Source organism: Pteronotus mesoamericanus, unplaced genomic scaffold (genome assembly GCF_021234165.1).
Source record: "Pteronotus mesoamericanus isolate MK-2021 breed Mesoamerican mustached bat unplaced genomic scaffold, CSHL_Meso_final scaffold_651, whole genome shotgun sequence".
Classification (NCBI taxonomy): domain Eukaryota; kingdom Metazoa; phylum Chordata; class Mammalia; order Chiroptera; family Mormoopidae; genus Pteronotus; species Pteronotus mesoamericanus.
Genome location: NW_026555325.1, coordinates 1,957,745 through 1,982,379, shown reverse-complemented (window position 1 = coordinate 1,982,379; position 24,635 = coordinate 1,957,745). Strand labels below are relative to the sequence as shown.

At 36.1% G+C, this 24,635-nt stretch overlaps 1 protein-coding gene across 1 annotated transcript in view; it reads right to left on the bottom strand.

Moving 5' to 3' along the window:
* The window catches only part of THSD7B (thrombospondin type 1 domain containing 7B), a 774,554-nt gene that overhangs the window by 403,610 nt on the left and 346,309 nt on the right, over nucleotides 1–24,635 (bottom strand). Inside the window, exons 7-9 of the mRNA XM_054562681.1 lie at nucleotides 14,498–14,689; nucleotides 12,563–12,797; nucleotides 5,149–5,264 (exon numbers count right to left, since the gene is read on the bottom strand). Of these exons, the coding sequence (XP_054418656.1) occupies nucleotides 5,149–5,264; nucleotides 12,563–12,797; nucleotides 14,498–14,689 (543 nt within the window). The remainder of the gene's footprint in view (nucleotides 1–5,148; nucleotides 5,265–12,562; nucleotides 12,798–14,497; nucleotides 14,690–24,635) is intronic.

The following is a 24,635-nucleotide window of genomic DNA, read 5'->3' as shown; positions in this document are numbered from 1 at the left end:
ATGGGAGTAGAGACAAAACATGAGTGGTAGTCTTGAGGATTACTTTTACTTGGTGAGGGATACACAAGAGGATATCTACTTATCATTAATGTTTCATATTAACATTGTATTAATGTATGCATATGTCTGAAATTTATATGATTAAATGTTGAAATGATACAATGAGGCCCTACAAAGAGCCTGAGAGAAATCTTGAAAAGTCAGCACTGATCTGTGACTTTAAATTAGATGTGGTGGTAATGAGAGCAGAGGCCAAGATAAATAATTTCCAGTACTATCAGGCAAACAATTATCAATGATCTCGTAGGCTAAAGTGTATGTGAAGACATATTGTAAAATATAAAGCAGTAAATAAGTATTTCTCAATCTTGCCCATTTATAACAATCGCTTATGGAACTGGGACCCCTCGTTCATCAAAGAGAGCTTCCATAGCCAGGATATCCCTCTTGAGTTTTATGCACCACATATGGATGTTGGATCAGCTTATTCTGCATCTTCACCTCTCCTATCTGCAGATCCTTAGCTGTATGACTTATGTTCAACTAGATTTTAGGTGCTCTCAATAATGGTTGTTGTGCAGCTTAGCTGTAATTTTGAGGTGGTTGTGGGGGGATTCGAGGACCCTATTTACCTGTGCCGCCATCTTGACCAGAACACTGGAGAGATTTAATATTGCAAAATTCCCTTAAACATGAAGAGATTCTGACTAACATGGCTGATATCTGTACATTGAAAAAAACCCCGCAGATCTGAGAACCTCTAAATTAACAACTGTTGCTATTATTAAGCAAACAGCATTGGGTACTTCAGGCAGGTATTTACTTTATAGGCTAAATGAAAAATGGGAAAAAATAGCAAAAAAATGTACCAAAGAATGGTTCTTGATTATGTGCCTAAGTTATTACTGGGACTTAAAATCTAGAGAGACAACAGGACCGCAACTTGATAAACATTTGGTTTACTAAGAAGAACATAGGACTACCATTATTCTTTCCAGAAGAAATTCATGTGAGGAAGAGTAAGAAGCCAGGAAGTATGGCCAGATACTAGTCAGAGAGTGTTCATGGCTTGAAGACATTTAAATTGTAAGAGTTTAGCTCATGAACCCAGCCGGGACCAAATAAAACCTGACACAAGCCTCCCATTGCTAAGGTACAGTCACTCCTCCCCCTGGAATTACCTTGGCTTTCTGAGAGGTTTGGAGTAGATTTGGTTTGGAATTCACATAAACTTTAAATCATAATGTTTTTGTGTATTTTAGGGATCTCCAGGTGATTCCATTATGCGGCAATTTTGGAGACCATGGGAATAAACTGTTTTCAGCATTGATGACCCAGCCTAAAACCACAGGTATTAAAAAAAAAGAAAAAGTTCGTCCATCTTCATTAGTTGACGATGCCACCTGCTCAGGTTTGTCCCTCTCCTGATCTCTCAGTTTAGGTTAAACAACTTTTTTCTACCTCATACCAAACCTATGTCCCCACCTGATGGTCTGTCCCTAGTCCATGATTCTTACTTTGTAATGTTGACTGTTCATTGACTTGCTCAAAACTTTCTAATGACCTCCAACCCCACAGACACTAAATTACATTCAGGTATCACCTGGGAGCCTGTCAAAAGATATAATTTCATGGTCTCTCGGGTCTACTGAATTAGACTATATTTTAATAAGGTCCCCATGGGACTTGCATAATCAGTTAAGTTTGCTAAGTACTGATTTGGAACACTATTTCTCAAAGCATCTTTTGAAGGACACTCTCCAAGACAGAGAATCCACTGCCTTGATTCAAAGCCATACCCACCTCTCTCTTTATAGGATATCTGTCCATTCAAAAAAAATATTTATTGAGTGACAACTATGCCCCATATTATGCTTGGGTTAGAGGATCCAGCAGCGAAAACAACAGAGTTGGTCCCCGCATTTATAGTCTTACAATCAGCAACGTCAATATTCACAAGGAAAGAAAAGTAAAGGAGCATCAGGAAGGAAACATGTGGGATGTTGTGGAATGACCCAGTTAGTGAAGTGGAGCGGGGTGGTCTCATGCAGTTTTGGAGATGAGAGCAGCATTCCTGAGGAAAGCTGTTACAGCAGGTCCCTGCGCTGTACAGGCTGAGGGCTCAGGAAGGAGGGGCAGCTAAACACAGTGCCAGCCTCATGCAGAGCTTGTGAAAAGGCTTAGAAATACTAGAGAAGTGCTTGCCCTGTGCCTATTCCATGCAAGACATTGTTCTAACGGCTTTCCTCCTATTTAGGTGCTTTACAGATGAGGAAACTAAGGCAGAGAAAGACTATATAATGTACCTACTGTCACAGAGCAAACTTTGGAATTCAACTCTGGCCATTTGGCTCCATCGTCTATGTTTTTAGCTACAACATTTGAGCTCTAAAAAACACAAGGCATTCAAGAAGCTGAGGAAACATACCATATATCCAGAGTTCAAGCAGTGTTTGTTCTTTGGTCCTTTTTTATCATAAGTGGAGAATACATCACCATATAGCAGCAGCTTCTTATGACTCAAACTTTTAAGAAACATCCCATAGTTAATGACTCAGAATTTTTGGTCATAGGACTGAAAATACACATTTTAATAATGCTTCCAACCAGTTCAGAGGCAATAAAGATTGAGAACCATAGGTTTGCAGGTGCCATTTCCTCCAATAATTTCCTCCTCATAGGCTTCCCGACCCCTAAACAATCCATGGTAACTTAATAATATGCAGAGGTGGGCAAAAGTAGGTTTACAGTTGTTCATATGAAAAAATATATAATAGAATAAATAATAATACAAGAATAAACTGTTTTGTGTACTCACAACTGTAAACTTACTTTTGCCCACCCTTGTACTGGTCCCAAGGCATAATTAAACATGAGGATAGATAGAATAAAAGTGGAAAGCTAGAAGAAATCTGAAAACTGAATATTTGCTCCTCCAGGTCCCTTTGGTGCCAGATTGTGAAAAGAATTATCTAGACTTGAAAAATTGGAGGCAAAAAGAGACCACAGAGGCTTGGAACTATTTTTATTTCAATGCCAACATTTAAATAACTAAGTGAATTTCTAGGAAATGGGAGTAAAATTTCAAATTGATGGAAGAGGAATTATTTCACATGCTCCATTCTTAGCCAGTGCTAGGAGAAGACCCTCAGGAAGCAGAGGGAATTTTCTCGAATGTGAATATATGAAATAGCAGTAGCTGAAGAAATCTCTCCCCACGAGGGTGCACTGGCTCAGCAAAACTAATATACCTCCTAAGTGTCAGGGGACCATTACAGCTCCACCACCAATATCTGGCATATCTGGCTGCCAACAGGGTATTCTTTGTAATGCAGCCTTCCTTTCTTTGAAGCATTTAACAAAAGAATTGTGCTAATCTTTCATGGGAAAGAAACTAAAAGAATAGCTGAACCTCAATAAAATTCCATCATCACAGATTATTTTATCTTAGTGAATTTTTCCAATATTTATCTTTAAGAGCTGGGATCTTTTTCAGGTTCATTACTCTTAAAATTCTTCCAAAAGCCAGTTTTGTAGATACTGCCTTTCAAATGGTTCAAAATATAGGTTGTAGTTTTTCTGTCCTACTTTGTCTGGAAATGCCATTCTCCTGAGTACTCTGAAGAAATCCTGTTCATTTGTTTCACTTACTTCCAAACTTCATTCACATAAATAAGTCTTGGAGAATTTTTAGACGAGATTGCTGTTTCCATGTCTTGAAAGATCAGATAAATATTTCACTGTATTTTCAAAGCTCTTTTGCATTCACTATATTTGTTTCTGATCTTTTGCATTCACTATATTTGTTTCTGATTCTACCCATAAGCAAAGCTCATTGAATGCTACTTGACTAATGCTGTGACAAAGGAACATTAAGAAGATGAAATTGCACATTATAAACACTTTGTGCAGGTACCTCACTACTGCAAACTAAGGCTCTGATGACGATAATACTCAACAGCTGTCCCTATGCTTTTGTCAATCACTGAGAAGTGGTTTAAATGGCAGTCAGAAAATATGTCAATGTTAGCCATATTGTCATATTGCTCCCATGAAAATATGTGACAATCAAGTAATTTTGGGGATCCCTGATTCATAGGCCTGGAGTTTAGCAAAGAAACATGTTAATGATTTCAGTCTCTGTGATGGATTCTCTCTTTGCAGAACTGCAGAACACTTCCTTTTCCCTTCCTCTAGGAGGTTAGTGCAGCAGTTACAAGGACCATGCCTCACTTAGGCGGACATGGGTAGCAAGAGAAGGCCTGGGATGTGTCGATGAGACCCAGTTTCCTCTACTCTGGGCACTAAGGTTAATATTCTTTCAATCCTTCCTTTTCTTGAATGTGCTTTTTTTTTTAACTATGACAATGGTAAGATCTATAGAACTAAAGCTAAAGTGTGAGACTAAGGATCAGGAACTAAAGTACTAACTCCTGGATTTAGGCTTAGACCAGAGCTTTGGGGTTAGGAGTATTTATATCTCCACATGGACTGGCTCATCAGGGAGCTGTCATAATCATGGGAGGATATACCTGTTCTAAGAAAGAGGGTCTTTTACCGAAGTGCTCCTGTGTGTTTATTAGAACTTGGTACTAAGTTTCCTGGATCACAGCCCTCCAAATACACCCAGGTGTATAAAGCACAGCCATTAAAAGTAAAAAATACAAATCTTATATTGCCAATTTTGTTATCCATTCAAGTTTTCAGAACTATTGTCCACAGGTTTATATTCATCAGTGACATAAGCATAGTACTTAAAGTCCTATATTCCAAAGAAAATACCTGGAGTCAGGCTCCAAGCATACAGGAGCAACAAAGAAATTATTATGGTAATGATGTTTTATAATGAACCACATGTAGATGGTTCAAAATGCCAAAATGGCACAACAAGGTTAACAGAAGATGAGTACCTCTGCAGCACAAACAGGTGAAATTATGGTGCAAAGCAACTGAATGTTTTCCCTGCCTAGTTCTGATGGATCAAGAAATCCAAGACTTCATTTACAAATTTTACAAACCTTGTTCCTGAGGTGGCTTGCAAATGAAAAAGAAGGGGGCCCACATTCCAGAGTCTCTCACTTATTTTGCAGTTGGGAAAACAATTAGGTGGTTAGGAAATGAAGCACTAAGAAAACAGCATCCTCTTACCTGATTGGCACAGCCTCGGGCAGGGTGTCCACTCACTGAACGCAGTCACAATACAGTCTTTTTTGCATGGGAGGGGACAAGGGCGCACCATTTCTGGCCGAGTAGAATCTGGACATCTGTCAAGATGAAGAGATCACATCAATGCCTGCTGGAGAAAGTAAGTGCTTTAACATAGAACTGTAGGATTTCAGAACAGAAAACATCACCCTCATTGTTTTTTTCCTTTAACTAGATGAGATAAAAGAGACCCAAGAAGGTGAAGATACTTGCCCAAGGGCTCACAGCCAGAGATGAAACAGACTTTTCAGCTCCCTGCTCCCAGACACTATTTTTCTCCAAGCCAGGACAAGAACAATCCCTGAAACTAACTAAAGACAATGTCAAGAAAGTGTCTCTTCATCAGCATCAGTTCATAAAACATTTGGATTTTTTTTCCAGAATGAGCATATATTTTTTGAAAAGTGTTTTATTCAGCGTAATATATTAAATCAGTGATATTCTTCAAAAGAATGAGGGAAATATGAGGCAATATATAGAAAAACTGGGAAAGAAAAACCAGTGAAGACCACTTAAATATATTGCACATCTTTGACTATTAACAGAATTCTACAATAGTTAAGTAATTGTCACGTGTCTCTTAGAACATGCAAACACAGAGATTGTCCAAATTTCAAATACCTAAAGAAAGTAAGAAAAGACATGATAATATTTGAGGGAGAAGAAGAAAAACAGGTAATTTAAGAAGGAAGAAGAATCTGACTGATATTGGACCCCACTGATTTACATAGTTATAAAAATTAAAACATTCTCTTAGTTTTAAATCTTTATAAACAATACGTAGACAAAACATGGATACTATGGGCTCTGGAACAGAATGTACATATCATTCTTGCCACCATTAGGTGAAGGCACAGTGGGCAAAGGACCGGGGATATAAGGAGAAGAAGAGAAAGTGGAGGCTTGGACCTCCTTGTCTAACAAGGCAGGGGGTCAGAAAGCCAATCTACACATAAAAAAATAAGATACAGAGTCAACAATGTGGGGAATTAGGAGGGGAAGTAGTGTAAATGGGCTAGATTCAATCCTTTCATGAAAGGAATCAATAAATGCACATTTTCGATTGAGAAATGGCTATATAAGTGATATATGAAAAATATATAATGTAGCACTAGGAGCTAAACCTCAGAGAGGGAGGACAGATAACAATATATAATCAGGCTGGTTTGTATTGATATAAAGACACAGTGGACAGATAGAAACTAATAAAGCAGTAGCCAATGTTAGGGCAGGAGGTAAGGAAGGGGTTCAGGAGAGTAGGGGTAGGTTAAGGCTTCTTGTCGTTATTATTATACATCTCCTTATATAGTGTTAATATTTGTGAACCATGTGAGGAATTACCCAGTCAAAGTAATGGAAATGGGGGGAAAAAGCCACAGCAACTATTAAGAAATGATTATATTTGGGATGGGGGTTATTTAGCAGAGTAGGACAAGGTTGGTGACTGGTCGTTTCCCATCATCTATTTTTTTCATCATCAGGAAATAAAATGTATTATTTTCATTCTACTATGGAGCATATCATACTTTGATGAAAATGGGAAGTATATATATTCACAGAAAAAGAATTGCTCAATTAATTAGTAGTGACATTATTATTAATCATGCTTAACACACACAAAAACCTGTCTATCAAATAGTTCAATTCGATGAATACAACAATAGAAAGAAAAAAGAGTGTTCCTAGGGTGTCTTTATGAGGATATGGTGTTATTTAAATAAGCAATGCTGGTAAGTAAAATTTATGTCATACTTCAGTAGAAATAGCAAAGAAAAACCAGTAAAATCACTCCCAAGTTCTTTATTCATACTCTGATATCTACTAAAATTTAACTGAACTGCAATTGCTGGAATGAATGTACAACCTTAGTAAAGCCAACTTTCTGTGTACTCAGTGGGGTGGGAGGGCCCACACCCACCCAGTACACACTCACTCATACATTCACAAAAGAGCTTAGAAATACTTGTGGTGCTATTGCTTTAGACTTTCTGGAGATGGTGGCTAACACTTCAGGGCCTTTGTTCACTTCAGTTAGGAGTAGGTGTTAATTTTTCTAGGGAACCGATATTGCCTACTTTATTTAACTTTTTTAGCGTTACTCACAATAAATACTCCCTGAACCCAATATCAGCTCTCTGCAATATGGCCAGCCCCGCTTCTCTCTGTATTCTTCCACTAAGTCTATAAGAGTAATGGTATCATTCCCTCAGTGGCAAAGGTCAAGCTCAGGTTACAGTGCTTTTATAGAGGCCACGAACTGAGGGCTCTCCTGTAATGTGATTTCTGGTCTGATAGGAGCCAACTATTCCCTTGCCAGTAGAACTGTCCTTTGTTCATTTCTTCTTCCAAAAAGATCTGCCTTTCCTTCAGATATTCAACTTTCCCTTCCTTTCTATTTATACATTGTCTACCACTTCAAGGATCAGAACATTTCCAATATTCATAAATTTCCCCTTAGTCTTTAAAAATATTCTCCTTTACAACTAGCAACTTTTGTGTCCTCCTCTTCTAAAACTATAAGGTTGTATTGTCACTGACTGAAAAAAAAGCTTTTAACACCTTTTGTGCTACTGTTTTGTTGTTTGTGTGCAAATGTACATGGGTGTGCATGCCAAATACATACACTCACCTTGAATGTTTTGATGGTAGAATTCTATCTTATATCATATCTTAGAAATGCCAGATATTTGTGCATTGTAGATAACAGTAAGTGAATGACTGAATAGTATTCTATGCTATTGAAGCCTGAAAACAAATAAATCACTAAGGATATTAGAAAAATTTATGCAGCCAATTCCAAAACAAAATTGAAGCCTTAAAATATAAGGAAACATGGATTCACTTTTTAGTCAGTAAACAAAGTATGACCCCTTATCTTAGGTTTGTCATAAGTTATACTTCCAGCTTTCATATAATAAACACTGATCCTACATTGGCAGTGCTCTTGATAAAAGGATGAAAGCATTTCATTTGAGTACATATTCTTTTCCTGGACTTGCACTGGAGTCTCCTATAATGATTATCTCTTGGTCGCCCCATAGGCTAAATTCACTTATAAACACTGTACTGAGTTACATGAAATTGAGCTACAAAGACCTGTCATGTTTCACTTTCTCTCCATAATCAAGATGCAGACAAGAAGAAATGCATTACTGCCATTTGTGACAACGTGGATGGACCTTGAGAATGTTATGCTTAGCAAAATAAGTTAGCCAGAAAAAAGGTAAGAACCTCATTATTTCACTCATATTTGGAGTAAAAAATTGAAATTCATAGACACAGACAACAGTGTGGTGGTTACCAGAGGGAAGGGGTCGGGGGGTAGTTAGTAGAGGGTCAGTGGGGGCCAAATATTTGGTGACGGAAGATGGTTTGAGTTTGGATGGTGGGCACACAGTGCAATATACAAATCATGTATCATAGAAACATACACCTGAAACCTATATTATCTTATTAACCAATGGCACCCCAATAAATTTAATTTAAAAAAGACCTGCCATTTTTCAGTGTGTCTCCATAATCAAGATGCAGACACAGTGCTCCATCTTCTTGAGCAGTCCTCCTACCCAGGAACTGACCTGCCATCTCACTCAGCGAAGGGGGCAAACCTGACAACTTTTTAAACAGTAAATGTTTAACTGGAGCTTTACATTCCTATATCTCACAAAATGCCAGGTGGTTATACATTAAAGGCAGAAAGTGCTTTATCAGGACCTTTGGAAGGCTTTGAGTTGTGTGTTTTTAATCTTTATTATTATTTTTCTACAATGCAGCTGAAAACGTATTGAATGGTGAAAAAACCAAACAAAGCCCCCAAAATATACCAACAAGCTCTCACATCTGCTTCAGTTGTGCCCCATCTAATTCTCATTTTCTGATACGATCAGTTCTATTACTCATACAATAGGAACATTCTCACCTACACAATTGCATGGAAAACAAATCCCAACCAGGGGAAGCAAGAACTTGCAAGGAGTTCTGTGCATCCCAGTGCAATGCGTTTTGAGATAAAGTACATTAGGTTAGCTCATCCATCCCATGGAGACATGTTTCTTCCATTCTACCTGAAGGGCACTCTTTTTTTAGGATGTTTTCTTCTTTCTTTTTTTGATTGCCCCACCACCACCACCACCAGGATTTGACAAATGGCCAAGGATCTTTTTCCACTGAAATGGCTTTCACATGAAAAAGAACAAAAATACAGTTTTTGAAAGGGCAGAGAAAAGAATAATTTCTGGTGGTAATCTCACTATCTCATAGTGTGCTTCACTGTATAGTAGCTATTATTTTCTTAGCTCAAGTAATATCATTAACCTCAAGAATTTTAATTAACTTGACTAAAGTCAATGGAGACTCCTTGTGTTTAGTAGAATTGTTTGGAGATGCACACTAAGAATTAAAATTAGGTTAAGTCTCCAGCCTCATTAACAATGCAAAAAGTGATTAGTAATACATGTGTGTATGTGTTACTAATGTATGTGTATGTGTGTATGTGTGTGTGTGTTAGGGAAAACGTATGTGCAATTCATTTTTCCATGTTGAAAAACTGAGCAAACCTGGAGGTTATTCACTGTAATAATAATAGTTTAGTCTTACTTATGTAAGTTTTCAAAGAAATGTATATTCATTTCTGAATTATGTTTTTGACTATAAACTTTTGGTCTTGTGATTTGGGGGGACACAAAGTATTATTAGGTAAGAGTAGAGTAAGCTGATGTGCTCAGCCTTTAATAAAAAACTGTTATTCAAAGTAATTATTAGGATAGAAGAGGAAATGAACTATTTGAATATATAATCCAACTCTTCTTGTCCAAATAACCTTTAAATTGTAATGATAATTTATTTGGTAGATGTCTGTCTCAATTCCAATATACCTTTGTGCTAAGAAATAAATAAATTGCATTCCCATCAAGTGGATTTTTCCTGTTGTGATTCAGAACTAAGAATTTTTTTCAAAGGTAGAAGATCAGACTTCAAGTATGCTAAATTTCCTCATCACTGCAAACAACATATTTGCACATCATGAAAGGTTAACTCTTATATATCTAGGACATATTTATTTTTATTTGTATATTAAAGCTAATCTTTCAAGCATCTTTTTTTAAGCAGTTGAACAGTTACATCATAAAAATAACACTATCAAGGTTGAAATCCTTTCCAAGAAAAAAGGGGTTATTTTATATAATACCTTTTTAAGCCATTTAGGTTTTTACCATAACCCCAGGGATTAGAAAATCACCTGAACTGGGTGATATGAAACATTAATGTGCATGTTTAGCTATAACTCTCATTGGCTCCATCAGTCCATGTGTTGTTATGAATACCAAGCAAGTTAAACCACACACTGACATAATTTGATGTTCTAAAAAACATCACAAACAATGTAGCATTGGATTCTAAACAGAAATTACATTTATGAGTTAATAAGAGCAGAAGGTCAGATGTATGATCCGTTGTTCCTTGGTCTTCATGGCAATCCTCTTTGCTAAAAAATATTATGGTAGATAAAATATATTTTTGAAGCAAAGAATAAACATACTCTCAGTTTTCTGTAATTCATGTCCAATCCCTGGCAAACTCTGCTACTTTCCTACACATAGGTCAAGTTAATTCATACATTCTAAAATGTTTATGGAACACTAAATTTCTGCTAGATACTGTGCTAAAGTCCAGGGCTCTGACAATGTAGAATATCCAGTCCTAGCCCTTTGGAAGCCACTATTAGGAGGAAAGGCAGGTGAGGTCTTCCTGAGTGTGTTTTATTTCAAGTCATAGTTATCTCTACTTACATTTTTGGGGCCAGCTGCTCATCAGATGCTCTAGCATCAGCAGCATCTGGCCAGTCTGCACTATTTCTGTCATCAGCACTTCATTTCCCTTAACTGAGCTTCTGTGACTTTCCTTACACACACAGTTAAGTGTGGTTTCCATGGCAGTGTGGCTCAGGCCCAGAGCCCGTCATTGTAGTACCCCAAGATGAAATTAATCAGGTGTCTGAGTTGCCCATGGCAGCAATACAAATTGGCTTGAATTAGGCAGAAGAGCAAATGTATTGCCTAGGTTGCCAGGAAAGGCAAGGGTATAATTAGAGGGGATGAAACCAGGGCTTGATGCTGCCAGGATCTGTTCTGCTTCAATTTATGCTTCTTTCTGACCATCAGCTTCATTCTGCCTCCTGCTTTTTCCACCAGGCCTAACCATGGCTATGACAACTCTCAATTCATATACTTAGAGTAACCAGTATAGTAAAAAGATAGCGTTTCATTTCCCATCTTGAAAATTTCTGGGAACATCTCTAGGTTTCCTAGTTTGCACCAGCCCATCCTAGTGACCCATGGTTCCTGTGGCTGGGTGGGGTGTTTCACCACAAAGAAAGGAATAGTTCAAACATGGCCACTTGGAAATCTCCACGGAGAGACAAGTTTGCCAATCTCTGTGTATTGCATAGGCCCCTTACATTTTTTTCTCCGTGAGCCTTCCCGTGAACTTGGGGAAATGAGGAGATCCTCATTTGGTCTAGAGATGACACTCCCGCAGCTGAGCTCTACACTCAATTACTCTTTTTCCTCCATCACTTGCAATTATTCCTGATCCTTTTTGATACCTATATCATAATCTCCATTTCCAAAATATCTTATTCCTTTTTTTAAAATTACATCTTCATGGGCAGAGTATAGTGTTCATGAGATTGTAAACCTGTTAAAGGGCAAGAATCAATCTATTCAAAATGGCTGTATGGATTTATTGCTCATTGCAGAAAAGAGCAATGGTACCTAAAGAAGAAAATACCACAACCCTGTATTTTCTTTTTTTCATCCTCACCCAAGGATATATTTATTGATTTTAGAGAGGGGAGGAGGGAAAAAGAGAAGGAGAGAAATGCCCATTGTTTGTTTTTTGTATGTGCCCCGATCAGGGGCAGAACCTGCAACTTAGGCATGTGCCCTGACCAGGAATCAAACCTGCAATCTTTCGGTTTGTCTAACTGAAATAACCAACTGTGCCACATCGGCCAGGGCACAACCCTATTATTTTCAAAGTTTATAACCTACCTTCATGTGAACTTAGCCTTTATTTGATCAAGAAAGAGTCAAAAATATTGAGATTGGCTCTAGAAAATTTGATTACTTAAACAGATTGCATATTTGTGGGTCTTATTTACTCTTATCTATTAACTGATGTACATATAACTTAGTAAACTACTTTTGTTAAGACATATTTTTTAAGTTTAAGAGTCAAACAAAACAAAACAAAAATATATTGCTTTAGCACAGATGGAGACATATTCAGTGCTTTTGACTTAAATTACTACACTGTGCAAAAATTCTATGCACTTTCACTAAATTATTGACAATACCTTTTGGGCATCACTTGTCCCACGTGACTCTTCACACAAATGACTTTCCGTGTCTGAATGCCTACACCACATGTACCTTCTCCATTCCATCCATTTGTCGCATTGAGGGCACTAACCAACGTGTCTTCTGAACAGGGGCCCCAAGGTGATGTCTCCCAGTAGAGTTGCATACAGGAATGATCATTGCATGAGCGATATTCTTGGAGAGCTTGACTAGGGGGGCATGGTTTTCCACCTGCAAAAATCAAAATAAAAAAAGAATACATAGCTGTTGATACTTTTATTAATATGTTGCTGTTGTTATTGTTATTTTTATATATGTTGTTTTTGCTATTTTTATGGTCTAGGAAAACAGCCTTTTTGATACAGCTTTCTGAGAGCCTGGGCCACTGCATCGTTTTTCTCACTATAAGGCCGTGGCACTTTTCTCCTGATTAACAATCTAAAAACAATATGGTGTGCCATTCTCTGCATAACAGGGAACAGTACATGTCAATTATACTTTTTAAAAAATAACTGATTCTACTGTCCACCTCTGAGTCAGGCAGTTATCTCTAAGATAAACTAAAAAAAAATTTTAATATTAGTATGCCTACATAAATTAATCAGTTAGATAAAATAGCCCATGACCTTGAACTGCTATTTGATCGAACGCGCGCGCGCGCGCGTGCACACACACACACACACACACACACACACACACACTGCCTCTAAATGGTCTCTCTTTCCCAAGAGAGCATTATTTTTATCAGAGTACCATTTTAAGACACCCGTCCTCCATCAAGCAGTGCATTTTACTTCAATTTAAGAAATCCAGAAGTTTCTGTTAAAGTTTGGCAAGAGAAAGCCCATCCTTAAACTCTAAAATAATATCTGACAATGTTATCCACTGGCTGGGAGACCAGATAGATGTGGATCCTTACATTCTTGGGTGAGTCAGACAATCAAATTTCATCACTGTCTTTTCTTTCACATTTTTATATCCATGTAAAAACTGGTATTTGTCTAAAGTATTGATTTTTTTCCTGCTCTTCCACACTATAATGTTTTATTCAGTGGGCCAAATGCTCAAGAAGATTTGTGACTTTGGTTTTGTTATTCTTATTATTCTTCCCCATTAAATACTATAGACTTTATTCCTTCCAAGAATATAAAAGACAAGAAGGGGAGGCAACTACACTTTAAGAATACAAAAATTTTCATTCATCTTGACCCTGGCCTCCTTTCTTGGAATCACAGAACAGAATCCTATTTAAAAGGGAGCTCCTTGCAGCCTGTGGCCATACTGCCTTGCTGTTCCAGCTGAGCGGTAGGCAGACAAAACCAAGGGAGGGCCTGAGGGTAATGGTGCATGTTGTCTGGAGACAGAGACCATTGTTATAAATAATAGGAACGTCTGTTCCTCTAATTTTTTTCTGTTGCCATTTGTTTACATTCCCACTGCACATTTTAGCTTCTTCAAAGTCATTTTTGCAGCCTTCATCCTTTTCCCTCTCACTACATGGCAGCATGACGTAACAGAAGATCAGCGCACAGGGATCAGGTAGCTGGCTAATGCTATCAGCGGTTCCCAGTTAAGAGGCCATGTCTCTTAAATCCTAATTTAGAACTCTTTTTACCAGACATTTTCCAATTATGTTCCCAACTTCATGAGCTATCTGAAACTGGATGTGAATCAACCAAACTTTGTTTTCTTCCTTAAAAAAGCATAATGAAAAATATTCTTTCTAAATTCTTGTAAATACTAGAACCCAACAGAGATAAACTTGAGGATTAAAGAGACAAGGCACACAAGGAAAGGAAAGTGTTCATTTGGATTCAAGGACTGTAGACATCACTTCTATGTGGCTACTTCTATCATATGACCTTCGCAATTGTCTATTGGAAAACAATAACTGGACAATTGACTTCATTGAAAACTTTACTATTACTCACCTTCTCCAGCCAATGCCAGGATCGTCCTTGACCTGGTCTGTTTCCCATCTGAGTTTTTATTTGAACAAGACTGGGAGCAGGATGACCACTCTGTCCACTCACTCACCACACAATCCATCCTGCAGGGAATTTCACAAGCTATCCATTCAGGAGGAAAAGATGCTGGGCAGAGATTCCCTGATACATCTTCTCCTGTAATCAACCAGATCAAGACATGCTGGTTAACACATAAGCAAGGCCAGTCCAAGGAACATTTAGGTTAACCGCTTCCTCTATTATTTCAGTTTAACTTAGAAGACTTCACCTGGTATCTAAACCAATAAATAGCAAATAATGATGGTTTCTTCACTATTCATGATATTTGTGTCAAGAAAAGCTGCCAGGAGATCATTTGGCATTTAGAAAGGTAGATATCACAGCAAAGATGGTGCTTGTCAGCCTTCATATGAACAAAATAGGCTTCTTCCAGCAACAATTTAGCCATGGATGGCAGAAGACAGACATGATAGAGGCATTCCTGACAACCACATGTAACAAGTGCATGTTTTTCTGCAAAATGGGGATCAGAATAGTCTGTTAGCCTGAAAAAGCATAATGTATGCTCAGCATCCTATTCTACCCTATAAAAAAGAATTTCATCAGTCTAATTTTCTGGTATGTGTTTTTGCCTCCAAATATGTAACTTAAGTAAAATTATCACACCATTATTCTTTTATTCTATTTGTTCATAGTAGCAAGTAATCCAAAACCACAATGAAAATGGATCTGTGGCTAAATTATATAATGTGTTCAAACAAAAGTTGAAAACCAGTCCAAAATTCTTCCTAATGCATTTACTATTACCCATTTAAATGAGCTAATGAATTACTATATATATGTAGATATGTATATATACACACACATAACATTTATATGTATATAATTATAATATAAATAAACACATGTATATTATAAGGATCAAGGGGTTCATAACTAAGTTACTATTCCATATCTTGAATGATTATCATGATTTTTTTTTAAAAAAACCTTCTTTTAGGTTACCTACTCCTTAGTTTTAGAATTAATATTTCTCTTCATATGTAATAATTCAACTTTTCCTGTTCTCCCCATTCCCATTCACAGTCACATCATAAAAACAGAAGACGCAAACAATAGTGATAGCATTTAGTTTGAGGTAGTAACATAAAAAAATGGAATGGCAACTCTAGGAAAGAGGCTGTTTGCCTGTGTGACTTTGTGCCTGTAGAATGCTCTTGTCATAATCTAACATTAAAAAAACTGCAAAGGGGATTAATATTTATACAGCGTCTCCTTCGTGCCAGGCACTGTCATCATAGGAAACTCCTGAGGCAGGTGTGAGCCATCTTCTTTTATAGACAAGAAGTCAGTGGCTCTGGAAAGAAAACTTGGTCAGGGTCACACAGGCTTGAGCTGGGAATCAATTTAACACTTTCTCACTCCAAAACTTCTGCTTTTCCCATTAACTGTGCTGTGTCTAATTCCAGAGATGGATATTCCTCTTCTGAGGAAGTAAATCAAACAACCTGACAATAAGCAAGGCTGCCTGGAGAAGAGAGTGCACTGCTGATATCTGCATTCATATTTGTAAATGAGGCCACACTCATTGCCCTTGAGGTACAAATAAAACTTTTCAAGCATATTATGAAAAGTAATAGATATTCTAGCAGATAATCAAACTGAAAGACCAGTTCCAATCATTCTCTTTTTAGCCTCAATCTATTTTCAGGTTGAGTCCACATTATGTGGTATGTGTACACACATACCAATACACTAGTACAGCTAATAGGTAGTGCTTTTCCAAGTACAGAGGGAGGCAGGCCAAACAAAGCACCCAAATTATATCTAATAAAAATTTAATTACCACATTTGTGATTATTATTAGCAACATTTGTATACAAAACACTTTAAAGCAGTATCTTGCAAAGAATACTAAGAAAATAAGAGACAAAAGTGAGAAGGGCTGAGAAGTACTGGGTAAAATTAGTAAAATGGCTTAATTACAATAGAACTTTTCAGAGTTTTGAAAATGCCAATGTATAGTGTAAATTTCCTATGGTGGAAATGGTATGTAGGTTTTTCAACCTTATTTGACCAATGGTCATCTTTTTTTGAGGAATACCCATCCCAGAAATGGTATTTTTATGAATATGTTTTGAGAAAACTCTGCCTTCAAGAGTTATACAGTTATCACCTATTTGATGAGCACATAGTATGTAAGTAAGTGAAAGTAATTGTTATGTATCTCACTAAAACTCATAGGTAAAAACAGAGATGAGCTATAAACACATGAGACTTAAACCATCTCCAAAAGTAAATGCTGAACTGCAAATATGTGTTTCAAACAGGAAACACTACAGCAATTCAGGAAAGATGTGGACCTTTGGGGGTTTAGCATGGCAGCGGAATATCATCAACCTGGAGAAAGAGAAAGGTTGAGGGTTGGTGCCAATGAGGGCAGGTATTTCAGGCAGCAAAGTGTCAACAAAAGTATAATGGTAGAAAAATACAAGGTATTTTGAAGACAGTCAGTACCAAAGCTGCATAAGGAAAAGAGAATGCCCATGTTGGAAGATTTATTGGACATCCAATTCTGAATGACTTAGGCTGACACACAAATTGTTTTATATTTCTTTCTTCTTTAATTTCCCAGTTACTGAGGTTTCCCAGGACCAAAATTTAACATCTTCTCTAGTCATCATTCAGCATCCTTAGTATTCACTTTGCCTGCCCAAGTGCTTTTTAAGCCTCAACTTTCATATAAACTGGTACACACATTTTTAGTGGAGCTAAATGTCAATATTTCACCAACATTTTGATACCTTGTTTATACAGGCTAATTTAGAAATGTGAGCAAAGTGAAGAGCCTTTCTTTAGGAGAGCCAAACTAATAGTCATAGGCATACTCTGAAATGCGTCTGAGCTATTTTATATAAAGTTTTATTTTAAAAAAAGCTGCACAATGGGATCCTAGTCATGGGATCAAGGTGCTCTGACCTGGCAGAGTCAGGTGTCTGAAGGTGAATCTTAGCACCACTCATCCTTCTGAGTGTGTCATTTAATATCTTGAACCTCAGATATTTCATCTGTGATGATGAAATAATGTTTACCTTTGAGGGATATTCTAAGGATTATAAATAATTTATGCAACATACATAGCAAGGTGTCCAACACAAAGAGGACTCTCAAATACAGAAACCTTAAAAAATGTCCTTTGGAAAAATGTATAACATAAAAACCCAATGGTCTTATTCATCTGAAAAATCTAGATATTTACACCATAGCCATGGAAAGCAATTGCTTTACCATTTGTATATATGTACAAATAATCATCAACATCTTCACAGGCTGCTTCACACAAAATATAAAAAGTACTTATAATTTTCCATATTATTTTATTCATATGGTCAATCTAATCTAAATGATTTACGAGCCAAAAATTAAGCATTCGTGCCTGAATAACCTCACCGGCCCATCTACATTGGGATAATTATCTTCCCATTTCATAGACAGAACCCACCTAAAACAGGAGCATTTATTCTCCTGTTTTCATTTTCTTGGATGGATCAGTGAGACCAACTGAAAGCTCAGGCAAGCATGGAAAATAAAGTAGCACAGAAATACAGCCATTAAAAGTTATTTTTGCTAGCAGTGATAATCTAATATCATAATAAAATAGACTATATTTAAGAGGAAAATTGAATTCATCTTTCAAGAAAACTATAAAATTACTCCCAGCCCTCATAAGCCTCCCTGGGATCAATAAAGATAAATTCTACATTCTCTCCTCATGGAATAGACTTATTTAAACCAGTTGTGATTTTGAGAATATAGGATATGGTGCTGCTTCAACCTTGTCACTCAGCAATTTTTTAAAAATAATTTAATATGCTGAATCCACATAACAAAAAAATGAACCATTTGAGAATAAACACATCAATGGCATTTAGTAAATCACAATGCTGTGCAACCACCACCTCTATATAGTTTCAAGACATTTTCATTGCTCTAAAGTAAAACCCTTTACCTATTTACACACCTTCCCCCCATTGTCCACTCTCCTCACTCCTTGGCAGCCAATTTATGTTCTTTGTCAATGGATTAAATTATTTTGAATATTTCATGTCAATGGAATCATACAATTTATGAGGTTTTGTGCTGGCTTCTTTTGGTAAGCATAATATTTTAGAGATTTATCTATGTTATAACATATATCACTACTTTATTCCATTTTATCATAAAATAATATTCCACTATATTATTACAAATTTTTTATCCATTCATCTGTTGATTGGCATCTTTTTGGCTATTGGGAATAATGCTGCGATGAGTACATTTATATATATACATGTTTGGGTACCTGTTTTCATTTTTTTTTGTTATGTATCTAGGGATGAAGTTCTATGATCATATTCATCATTTTTTTGTTGTTGTTTGTGATTCTGGGGATTGCAGCACAAATGGCCAGATGACTAGGTCTTAGCTATAGTTTGCATTCCTGTTCTCATGCCTGGACATTCCTGGATAAAAGCAAAAGTACTTAGACAAGAGAAAGATTCTTGAGCATATCAATATACTTAAGATTCCCTAAATTTTTTTTCCGGTTCAAATGTATATACTACATTAAGTATAAACGCTTAATGGCAAACATTCTATGGCTACTGGTCAAACAGTTGTGTAGATTTAACAGTAATACAACTCTCATAGTTTGGGCTTTCTACAACAAGCTAATGTTTAAATCATACATATGCTATACATCATAGCCTTTGTTGTTTGGTAACTTCTAAAGAACTAGAATTTAATATTGTGAGCTATTATCTATTATCTTTTTTATAACAAAAGAACAAACAACTATAATTCTCAGTTTTCTGACCTAGACTATAGGTGTCCAAAATGAAAAAAAGATACAGACAAAAAGAAAGAGAAACTCAGCCACAAATCTACAGTATTATTTGAAAAACACACTAACATTTTGTCATTATACAAACTTCAAAATTACCATATTCTTCCAAAAATAATGCACTCTTGGTATTTTATGGACATTTCCCTTTATGTACTATTACACCATCTATGAAAATAATGAAACAGTTATTGAAAATACTCTACCTGTCATAAAATTTTATGTCCTATTTAAATCTCAGAAAAAAATGCCAATAAATGTTCATTAAATGCTTGTCGACAGCTGAGTAAGATTTCCACAGACAATGCATAGCAAATTTACTAGAGTTCTTACGTACTTAATTACATTTTAAAAATTTAAATGTTATATCCTTACAGATAAGTAGCCTGTGACCACTTCTGGACGGAGAGCCTAGTCATCTAAGGAAATGTTTATATTGCAAGCCAATATAACATGAAGCAAAGCTAAGGGCTAAACAGAAACTATCTATGTACAACAATACAATGCCAGCATTACAATGAATATTTCTGCTTGCTAATTTCACAATATGATGCTTTTCTGGCTGTGTAATTAACACATATAAGAAGACAATAAAGAAACCTGATGTTAAACATTATCGTATTCATAATAACAAAAAAACCTGCCCTAAAATCAATAGCTTGTATTTGGGTAAGAGTGGGCTATACCACACTACACGTAGTGATTTAATGAATAGCCATATGACTATTATGGAGAGGTTAAAAAACCTTGCTCAATGTTATGTAGCTAGTAAATATCTGAGCTGGAACTGGAAAAACTATCAGTTAGACATCAAAGCTATGTTCTTCCCACTATGCTGTATTGCTTCCTGGTTCAAATCTCACATGTATCATTCCCATTATGTTACTTTTAGCTGATGCCAAACCATAAAGGGATATTCTACCATTCATTGTCAGTTTCTCAGTAAATTTAGTATTGAAACAGGTAAGTCAAATGGAGTGGGCACCTTGATGATCTGGGAAATGCATCATGGGATAGGGCAGAAAAGGACAATACCTTTCAAAAACAGAATAGATATGTAGGTGAAAAAGAGTTCAGAATGGAGAGATGGAAGAAAAAGGAAGAATATCAAATAGAGGAAAATAGGGACATTTAGCAACAACAGTACAATATATGATTAAATAATATAATAATCAGGCACAGGTTCCCACAAAGGGAAACACAATAAAACTTTAATCACTGATTAAAAAATGGAGACCATGTAAAAGCAAACACTAAAATGAACATGAATGAAAACTCAAAACAAAATTTAAAAAGAAAATAGTAGGTAGGAAATAACAACAGCTAAAACAAGAAAACAATCTTTCCAAATTAAATAGGTTTACAGAGGCCAGAAGTTAGATGAAATTTCACCTACGTGGCTTGTGAGCTATTGCTTAAAAAGCCTGTATAACTGAGTAGCTATATTGAGGTCCTCAGCACACAGTAATATAACAACAGCTAACACTTAATCACATATAATCTACCCAGCACAATATTATAATATCTAGACCTGACTCCAAGCTAATTCCTGTTTCCTGGGGCAGCTTACACTCCCACATCTCCCACTGGGCATACAGGAATTTCAGGATTGCCACCATGTCATAAGTAGGCCTGGGGAGAGCAGGTTAGGAGGGTGGGCAGCTGCTAGCTCAGGCACGCTCTGTGCCTAAACACGGCACATCATTTTCTCATTATGAAAGCCTGCCCCCATGTTGGGGTGCAGTAAACCCTGTGTGACTCTTCCCAAAGTCCCAAACAGGGGGATGAGGCACTGGCCTCTCAGCTTTGCTTCCCTTTAACCTATCTGAAATGTCCATAGTTTTCTTTTCTTCAGCCCAATATTTCATCTGCAGAATGAGAGGGAGGAAGGGACCGTAATCTATGGACGTCTTTTCCATATCCTTACTAAGCGCTATCTTTCTGACCCAGGAAACCAGCCAATGTAGGATCCCGGATTATGTAAAAGCAATCCTGAGTACTTTTCCTCCAGTCTTAATATCTGAACAGAGCTTTTCTCCCATATTCTTTACTCTTGCATTTGGAAGACTGGTTTTTAGGATTATTGTCTTAATTAAGCTTCAAGAATCCATTTTTTGAGCACTAACTTACTCTGTTTGCATTTGAGGAATAATCCCAACTCTTTTGGACACAGTGGATAGCTCAGATATCAGCAAGAGAGCAGGGGTCCTGTCTAAGAAGGCACAGATGCGCACACTAAAGGAAAAAATACCATGCTGACGTATCTCAAAACACAATCTGAAGACATTTTCTTAGTGTGGAAACTGTTTCTCCCGAGAATTTTATAGAGACACTATGCAATTTTAAAAAGATGAATCCAGAATAACAATAATGGAATAAATGACCTTTGTAACAGAGGATATACTTCTTCAAAAAGAAAACTTTGGAAGAAATAAACAGTGCATTATAATGAACAGAATATATGATGAGGAGTTGTAACATCTGGATAGGTGTTCTGATTTTAACACCTACTAAAATGTGACCCTGCAAAATTGTTAAGCTTCAGGCTTCAGAAGAGGTCTGTATAAGTGAAGAAAGGGCCACTACAATCACCCATGATTATATCACTGGGTCTGGTGATGAATCAAAGAGGCTAATGTAAAATAATACTTCAGAAATTGCAAAGCATCATTTATATGTAATGTGGCTTTTTTATTACTGGTGAAAATGGGAATGAAGGGCATTCCAAATAGAAAAATGATTTGTATAAAAGATACTAGGTCTATTGTCATTTGTCTTAGCTTGAAAAATAGAAGAGGAATTGAAATGATTATAAAGGCAGAAATAATATTATTCATTTCCTCTATCTGTCTATATATATATATATATATATATATATATATATATAGACAGATAGAGAAAATGTATATATAGCTATCTGGCTATTCAGAAAAAGATTTGAACCAACTCCAGCATGTACAGAAAGAACTTCAAGTTGTCTAGAAGTTGTCAAATATTTGGAAATCAATATTTTAAAGTTAAACTGGATAAATCAATAGAGCAAACTGATGGTACTTTGGTAAAGAATGATCATTTCTCTCTGTAATTAACCTTCGGCAACATGTTTTCATGCCTGTAAATGGAAATATATCTTAATTTATTTAACTACCCACTGTAATTGTACAATTAAGATGTTTTCAATTTCTGTGATAAGTAATATTCCAAAAACAACATTGGCCATATTGTTGATTGCTTTCCTGAGATCACATTTTTAGAAATGGAAAAACAAAATCAAAGGATTCAAGGGATGTGAACTTCATTAAAGTTTGTGCACAAAATTTTTGCCAATTGTTTTTTCATTATTAATTATTTTTATTAGTCAATTTTTTCAAATTTACATACAATAAAATTCACTCTTTGTGCTGTAGAGTTCTATGGGTTTTAGTGAATGCATCAATTCTTGTATCCACTACCAAAATCATGATACAAAACAGTTCTGTCACCATAAAAATTTCCTTGTACTGTTCCTTCAGAGTCAACGCTTTTTCCTTGAATCCTAATATAGAGAAAACACTGATCTGTTTTCTGTCCCTATAGTTTTCATTGTTTTCCCCAACAGAATGTCATTGAAATGAAATTATAAGGCATGTAGCCTTTGTAGAAAACTTCATTTGAGGTGCATCTGTGTTAGTGCATATGTCAAGAATTCATTTTTTTTTAATTATCTTCATTCTATTACAGGTCTCTCAATTTTTCCCCCTTTGCCCTACCTCTACCCATCCCATTCTACCCCCCGCCCCCACAGTCAATTCCCACTCTGTTGCCTGTGTCCATGGGTCATTCATACATATCCTTTGTCTAGTCCCTTCCCCTTCTATCCACCATTGTCCTGCTTCCCTATCCCCTCTGGTCACTTTCAGTCTGCTCCATGTTTCCTTGTCTGTGGTTTCTTTTGTTCGTTAGTTTATTTTGTTGAATAGATTCCACTTATAGGTGAACTTGTATATAGGTGAGAACATATGGTGTTTGTCTTTCACTGACTGGCTTATTTCACTTAGCATAATATTCTCCAGTTCCATCCATGTTGTCTCAAAAGGTAGGAGTTCCTTCTTTCTTTCTTTTTTTTTAAATGCAGATTTATTTTATTTACTTATTTTTTAAGTGTTAAAATCCATTATGAAATATTAAAAAATTTAAATCCATTATAATGTCTCAGCAATTAAAACAACATGATGCCAGCTCAGAAATAATCAAGTAGATCAATGACATAAAATGAGCATTCTAGAAACAAACGTACATATCTGTCCAACAATGTAATATATGATTAAATTGATTTTTCAAATCAATGGGAAAAATACAGCTTATTCAACTAATAAGGTGCATGAACCACTATTACTTGAAATAAAACAAATATAGAGCCCTATTTCATACATTATACAAAAAAATATTCAGGTGAGTTAAAAATCAATATGTAAAATCTAAGGAGTTTTAGGAGAAAATACAAACTAATAATTTTCTTACCCTGAAGTAAAATATTCAACCCAGAAGCTACAAAGTAAAATATTGACAATCTGACTATATTAAACATTTAAGCCAATACAGTAATATACATATAAAAAAAGTTAAAGAAAAAATAATAAAATAGGAAAGTATTTGCAACAAATCTGAAAAAGGGTTAATACTTTTTGGTTGGTTTTTTTTTGTTTGAGAAAAAATTCTACAAATACTTAATAAAAAAATGGATAAAGAATACCAAAAAGTCATTTAAAGCTTCTTAAAAATAACAGAAATAGGCAAGAAATATACAAAAACAGATTTAGTTTCAACAAATAATAAAGTAACAATGAAAATAACATCATTGTCACATGAGATCAATAAGCATTAAAAATATTGGTAATATCAAATATTGACGACTGTAAAAGGAACTGGGTATTCATAGGCTCTTTTTCTGCATCTTTTTAAAGCAGTCCCTTTAGCATATTTTGCAATGCTGGTTTGGTGGAGGTATATTCTTTTAGTCTTCTTTTGTCTGGGAAACTCCTTATTTCACCTTCCATTTTAATTGAGAGCCTTGCTGGGTAGAGCAGTCTTGGTTGCACGTCTTTGCTTTTCCTGACTTGGAATATTTCTTGCCATTCTCTTCTGGCTTGTAGTATTTCTGTTTAGCTGCTAGCCATATTGGGGCCTCCTTGTATGTTACTATTTCTCCCTTGCTGCCTTTAGGATTCTCTCTTAGTCTTT